The 7292-nt window shown below is 37.3% G+C and overlaps 1 protein-coding gene across 1 annotated transcript in view; it reads left to right on the forward strand.

Annotated features, from left to right (window-relative positions):
• Positions 1-5386, forward strand: part of LOC112517849 (protein ROOT HAIR DEFECTIVE 3-like) — a 12790-nt gene extending 7404 nt beyond the window's left edge. Inside the window, exons 15-22 of the mRNA XM_025125219.1 lie at positions 500-624; positions 713-975; positions 1271-1367; positions 1482-1637; positions 2445-2549; positions 3661-3755; positions 3842-3938; positions 4872-5386. Of these exons, the coding sequence (XP_024980987.1) occupies positions 500-624; positions 713-975; positions 1271-1367; positions 1482-1637; positions 2445-2549; positions 3661-3755; positions 3842-3938; positions 4872-4994 (1061 nt within the window). The 3' untranslated portion in view covers positions 4995-5386. The remainder of the gene's footprint in view (positions 1-499; positions 625-712; positions 976-1270; positions 1368-1481; positions 1638-2444; positions 2550-3660; positions 3756-3841; positions 3939-4871) is intronic.
• The last annotated feature ends 1906 nt before the right edge of the window (positions 5387-7292 follow it).

A 7292-nucleotide genomic window follows, 5' to 3' on the forward strand; every position in this document is an offset into this window, starting at 1 on the left:
ATATATATATATATACATACATATATATATATATACATATAGGGGTCGGTTCGGTTACAAAGCCTGTTTCGGTTGTGAACTAGGGGAAAACAGAGAGCACGCCACGTGTCCAATACATTCATGGGTTATTCATCATGAATGGGGTATCATTCATCATGAATGGTGTATCAATATATCATGTATCGTGAGTGTTGTATCATTCATCATGAATAGTTCACGAATGTTCACCTTCATTATTGATGATGAATGTGGACACCTGGGACACGTGTAGCTCTCTCCTTTATTTCCTAGTTCACAACCGAAAACGGATTTGTAACCGAAATTTCCTCTCTCTCTCTCTCTATATATATACACACACATATGAATTTAGTAGGACTGCATCTTTTGCTGCTGTATATATGGGAAGGAATAAAATAACTATTTTGTGATGATATTATTAGCATACTGTATGAGCTTAAACATGGTATGAATTTTTGGGCTCAATAAACTGAATCCACAGATGCCATCATCAAACAATCTGAGTGGGACTCATCTAAAGTAAGGGATAAGCTTTCAGAAGATATTGATGCACATATTGCTGATGTTCGTAATGCGAAGCTATCCGATCTTTCTACACAATATGAGGTAATAGCATCTTGAAAGCTTTTACCTTCGTTACCTTCATTTATTCCTTTTCATGAGATATGTATCAATTGTGTGAATTCTTCTGCAGTCGAAACTAAAGGAGTCATTGAATGGACCAGTGGAAGCTCTTCTACAAGCAGCCAATGATGATACTTGGCCTGCAATAAGAAAACTTTTTAAACGTGAGACTGAAGCTGCTGTCGCCGAGTGTTCTGCTGCACTTTCTGGCTTTGAAATGAATGAAGACTCCAAAAAGGATTTCCTTTCGAAATTAAGGAATCATGCAAGAGATATAGTTGAAAATAAGGCTAAAGAAGAAGCTGGCAGAGTTCTATCTCTCATGAAAGAAAGGTATTGGGCTCTTTTGTTAGGGGGCGTTTGGTTCCGGCAGGGGAATGAAAATGAAAATAACATGGTATGAAAATCGGAATGAATTTTCAATCCCCCCAGAATAACCTGGAATGAGAATTTGGGATTATGGGGGAATGAGCCCATTATATTATGTAAAACCAAAACAGTTCCTTTTATTTCATTCCCATTAATTACTGCTTAATACCTCTAAGTATGAGGCCCAAAATTGCTGAGTTAGTTGGGTCTATTCTTAGTTTCTTAATGTTCATGTGATTATCTGAAAAACCATGCACAGGTTTACAACCATATTTAATCATGATAACGATCAAATGCCTCGGGTTTGGACCGGAAAGGAAGATATCCGAGCAATTACTAAAACAGCTCGCTCTTCTGTAAGAATCTCTGCATTAAAGAATAATTGATGGAAACATCAGCTTCTTTATGATCTAGAATCTTATAGCATTAACATGTTCTGTCTTCTTATTTGTTAACTTGCCATCTTTCAGTCTTTAAAGTTGCTATCTGTGATGGCTGCAATTCGTTTGGATGGAGATGCTGTTGATAGGATTGCAGAGACACTTGTTCTTACTCTATTGGATGCAAAGAAGGTCGATAAGAGCTCCACTGCAAATGATCCATTGGCCTCAAGCACATGGGAAAAGGTATCACTTGTGTTTATGGAGGAATACTCGATGAAAGTATGTGAATGTAACCAAAAGAGTTGTGGCGTAGTGGTTGAGGCCAGGGGATGTGGTGGAATATCCCATCTGTCCTAAATTTCCAGGTGTCCATAACAACTATGACCACTGAGCTTATCAAGGCTGATGTCTTACAGTAATAAATTATTGGGATTAGTCTGGGCATAACTCACGACAACCTTCCAAATAAAACATCTGAATGCAGATACTATTTTTACTCCTCTATTTGATAAGTAATATTACTGGACAAAACTGAATCGACGAACCTAGTTATCCAACAAACTTGGCAGGGGCGGATTCAGTATAGCCTAGGGGGTGCCACGTGTCCTGCTCTATTGTCTGGACTTGAGGGAAGAATTATATAGGGGTCTTAAAGGTGTATCCGCTTTAAATTCATGTATGCTCAAAGTTGAAAAAAAGTGGCTGCAACCTACTGGCACTGTTATTATACGTGGCATTATAGGTTGCAAGTTTGAACTTTGAATCGCGTTGGCTCTTTTTTAATGAAACCGTATTTATAATTTCAGCAGCAGAAAAGAAGAGAAAGAGAGATTAAAAAAACCACTTGGGTGTTGCCAAAAACCACTTGTATGTCATTTTTAATGAAACCGTATTTTTATAATTAGTATTTGTTTTGTTTTATAGTATTATGCTAATTATTTTGTGCCTCTTGGAAATATTTTTGATTTCCTCTGAACCTTGGTGTGTTAATTGTTTTATTAGTATGATCCTTCTGTTGCATATTTTGGCGATTTATTTGTTTACACCTAGGTCCCAGCGTCAAGGACGTTAATTACTCCTGTTCAGTGCAAATCAATTTGGGGCCAATTTCAAAGAGAGACAGAGTATACCGTCACTCAAGCTATTACTTCCCAGGCATGTTTGCTATTTATGTTATTCTTCCTAATAGTAGCTTCGACATCATTTAAACAATTACAACCATGCAAATAACTCTATTTACTACCTCCTGACCGTCTTTTATCGGGTAAGAGGTGTAAGAAGGGATGTTGTTTTACCAACACACTTTGACCACAAATATGTTGACCGAGACTATTACTTACTAACAAGTGTCCATTTTCAAAAGTGCCTAATTTCCAATTCTAGCCTTGAGTATGAGATGGAGAAATTTGTTACTCCCTCCGTTATCAAGGGTAAAATTGTCATTTACTTAATTAGGAAGCGCAATAGTTAAATATTTTAAAAACCAAGTCTTTTCCATTGTGGACATTTATTTTGGGACAGAGGGAGGACTAGATCCCGTAAACTTGGGTTTGTGTTCTTTGTGAGAATATGCGGAACCTCATTAGATTACTCTCGAAAAGAGTCATTAAAAAGAGAAGCTAGGTTTCAACATATATAGTTGTTAAATGGATTGTGTCTAGCCGATATGGACCTCTAGCACGCCCCCTCTGACGGAGGCTAGCCTAGCACAGTGTTGTGCCCGCAAGGTGGTAGACCCCATATCTGATACCATGAAAGAATATGTGGAACCCCATTAGATTATTCTTCGAAAAAGTTTTTGAGAAGAAAAGAGAGGTTCCAATGTATATGGAGGTGAAAAGATCCAAGTCTAGCGGATGTGGGGCTCGAACATGCCTCTTTCAACGAAGACTTAACCGACGCAAATTGTCTTAGAGTGTCGAGAGGGGGTTAAACAGGAATAAATTATTCTAGAGTATCCTGTCCTTAAAGTGATCGTACTTGGCTCTGATACCATGTGAGAATATGGCGCATAAAGTTTAATCACCATGCAAAAGTAGTTTCACATGGTAGCTCATGCATTCAGCTCACTTGGATCCCGTAAATCCAAGTAGTTAAATAAATCAAAAAGATATATATCCCCTTTAGAGTTCTATTGGCCAGCTCTACCGCCTTTTAACCCCAGTCATTTTTGCATATATTCTGATTTATTTTTTCGTAAAAGAACTTGAATCTCAGTTATATGGCAGTGTCGGTTTATAAGCTCACATGATAAGTTCATCTTCAGGAAGCTAACAAGCGAAGCAGCAACTGGTTACCACCTCCATGGGCTATTATGGCCTTGTTTGTTCTGGGATTCAATGAATTCATGACACTTTTGAGGTTCTTTCACTCTATTCATATCTTCAAATCCCTACTCCTCATTACCTCGTTACTAAAGCGTTACCTGTTCGTTCTACTATTTGCAGGAATCCTTTGTATATGATTTTGATTTTCGTCACGTTTTTGCTTCTGAAAGCTTTGTGGGTTCAACTAGACATAGGCGCTGAATTCCGACATGGTTTTGTAAGTGCTTTATGATGTTTTCATGTGCTAGGAAGTCGGTAATAGTCCCCACACCCATGTTTGTCAACCATAACCTAGCTTATTTTTTGAGCTTATTGAAAAATCCTGCTTGACTATCAGCCAGCTTTTTGTAATGCTACTTCTAGCAGCCTTTCAATAAGCTCTAGAAAAATTCCCCCCCCCCCCCTTTTTTTTTTCCAATTAAGTCCCTTATATTTTTCCAGGTAAATTATCAACGTGTCATTTTAGGTCAATTTACATTAACATCTAGTTTATATCAAATGTGACTAGTTTATCAGCTAACAACTAACTTTTTTACCCGGGTTGCCAATCATAGCCTCAACCTAGCGTGTAAGAGCATCTCCAACAGATTCTTCAAAATGAGAGTCAAAAATCAAAATCTCCAAAACTTATTACATTCGTCTCCAAAAAATTCTCTATTTTAGAGATTATAGCATCAATTATATTATTAAAATATTCAATACATTTAATAAAATATTATTTGTTTCTCCTTAGATATTTAATTTCAAATATTCTTATTGATGGAAATAATAAAATATTATTTCTCACACTGTCACACATAAGTAACCATTTTTAGGGAATTCTCCATGTTTAGAGAGTTTTTTCTTTTCTCTCCTACTTTATCCATGTTTGAGAAGGTTTTGGAGAATCTGTTAAAGTAAAAAAACCCAAACTATCCATTTTCTCCATTTTGGATAATCCGTTGGAGTTGCTCTAAGTAGGTGGGCATGCTTACACAATGAGAGGTATAGGGTTCGACTCCGGGCACCACCAACTTGCTTTTAAGACATGTGATTTATCCCCCATGACCCTGGGACCAGTATAGTGGGGGTGGCGTCATACCCTTTTTGCAGAACAGGAACTCACTCATATCATTGTTGTTTTCTATGTTTCTTGTTCGCGTCTCTCCAGCTTCCAGGAATTCTCTCGTTATCCACGAAGCTTCTTCCCACCATCCTCAACCTTATGAGAAAACTCTCGGAGCAAGGACAAAGGCCCAACAATCCCCAAATCGACCGTCCACACGCCTCCTAGTATCAAGGAGCTTCCTCAGTGTAGCGGTCAATAACATTTCATTTAAGGTAATTTTACCAAATGAAACTTAAACCATCGACCCGTATGCACATGTGAATATTAGTGATAATGAACTTCTCCCACGCATGCCGAATTGATCGACTTTGTGAATACAATTCATTTTGGGTTTTCTGAAGCATCCAATCACATATATAAACAAAAGCCCATTCGTATTATTAGGCGACCGTGCTTAGAATTTTCTTTTCGGTTTTTTCGCCATATATAGATACTCCATATACATGTTTATTTTTCTTTGGTTATCTTGTAAGAAAACCCTATATAGTAAGGTCTCACCCTTACTTGAGTCTTTTAGTGTATGCATTATGTATCTATTTTACTTGTATTTATGAAGTTCTTTTAGTTGGATTCTCTTTTACATAGATTTGCTTGACATGGATGCTTATTGGTCGAGATGCAAAAAAAACCCCGAGAGCGAAGCCTAGCCAAGTGCGGCCCCAGCCGGACCTAGTGAGCCTTAGACCAGGCCTCAAAGCCTAATAAGGTTGCTATTTTGGGGCCTGGCCCGGGCCTAGGCTCAGCCTGAAAAAAGCCCGGCCTTGAAGAACTTGAAAAGCTTATCGGGCTCTTAACCTCAAAGCCCAGACTTTTTTTACTCAATAAAAACGGGCTTGGAATGTTGGGGACCGGACTTGAAAAAGCCCAGACTTTGTGCATCTTTAGTTATTGGTGCATGTTTAATTGTAGAAACAGATCCATGTTGTAAAAATTATTAAGACTAAATCAATTAATGTTCAGACGTAACTTGGTCTTTTGTTTCTTTTCATTTTTGTTTTGCAAACTACAAGTTTTCATTGAGGTTATGTTTGTCGACCATAACTTATTTTTCGAGGTCGTTTAAAAACAGTATTTGGTTACTCATAAGCTATCTTTTACCAACCACTAGCTTTTCAGTTATCAGTTAGCTTCTCGGCTAGTTCACCAAACATAGCCAAAAACGACCTCTCTACGACTCTTACCATTTATGGTAGAGGACTTGTTTGCGTACATCTTATCTCAAACCCAACTCTGTGAAAGATTTTATTGGGTTTGTCTGATTTAGTTCGTTTTTATTTTTCTTATGACCTTAGATGAATTTGTAAGAATACTATTAGTTAGTAACCATTGGGGTTGTGGCATATTGATTAAGTCTCAAGGCAAAGGGTCAAGAAACTCAACGATACTATTCTTAAAACAACTTGGGGCCGGGTCTTATTTTCGTTTTCACACTACTATCTTTTATACTCCGGGTACAAATCTAGACGCTGCTAGAGCCCTTATGGTGATGAAGGTTCAACTGCAATGACTTCAGGCTATTCAGCTGCCCTGGAGGTTAGTCGGTCTGCATATCCTTGCCTGAAAACACAAGGTTACCGAAAATACCCATCATTTTCTAATGTTTTTTTTAATAAAAACCACAATTCTTTAATTGTTAATAAATTCAATCCTCTATCACTGAATGACTTGGGATCATGTGAGACCAGCCTGTTTTCGTGAGACCTGTGAGACCAACATTTTACACTTGAAACTTCACAGCAAAATGCTGTGAAGGTGACTTTTAAAAACCTTCACAGTGTTTTTGCTGTGAAGGTTCGAATTTTTTTAAACCTTCACAGTGTTTTTGCTGTGAAAGTTACGTGTAAAAATGTGGTCTCATGGGTCTCACGAAAACAGGCTGGTCTCATGTGAACCCAACCCATCACTGAATAGTCGTATAGAGTTGTACTATGTATTATAACTAAACCGCAAGAATGATTTCTTAATTTGATTTTTTTTCCGAAGTATATAATATTTATATACGGTAAATAGAATAAATAAATTCACACACCCTCCTCATCTTTGGTAAGGTTTGAACCTCTGACCTCCCAGGAGGCCAAAGACTTATATACCGCTATGTCAAGGGCCCTTTGGTTCAATTTGATTATTTTACTTTGAACATTATTATACAAACCATTGAATTTATAAAAAAAAACATAATATTTCATGACGAATTTAATCCAGTTAGGCACGATCATACATAATGTAGAAACAACACTTGAAAATGGTGGACAATTAGCTAGAGCAATGTGCGTTGTAGTAAAACTAATTGCAAAACAAGGGACATGGGCCACATTAAAATTACCTTACAGGAAGGTCTGTTTGATATCCAAAAACTACATTCACAGCGTTTTGCTGTAAAGTTTCAAGTATAAAAAAATTATCTCACGGGTCTCACGAACCCTCTATGTCATTTCTTTAATTCAAAATTTTATTATAATATAA

The sequence above is a fragment of the Cynara cardunculus genome (assembly GCF_001531365.2).
Source record: "Cynara cardunculus var. scolymus isolate 2C chromosome LG 9, CcrdV1, whole genome shotgun sequence".
NCBI classification, from domain to species: Eukaryota; Viridiplantae; Streptophyta; class Magnoliopsida; order Asterales; family Asteraceae; genus Cynara; species Cynara cardunculus.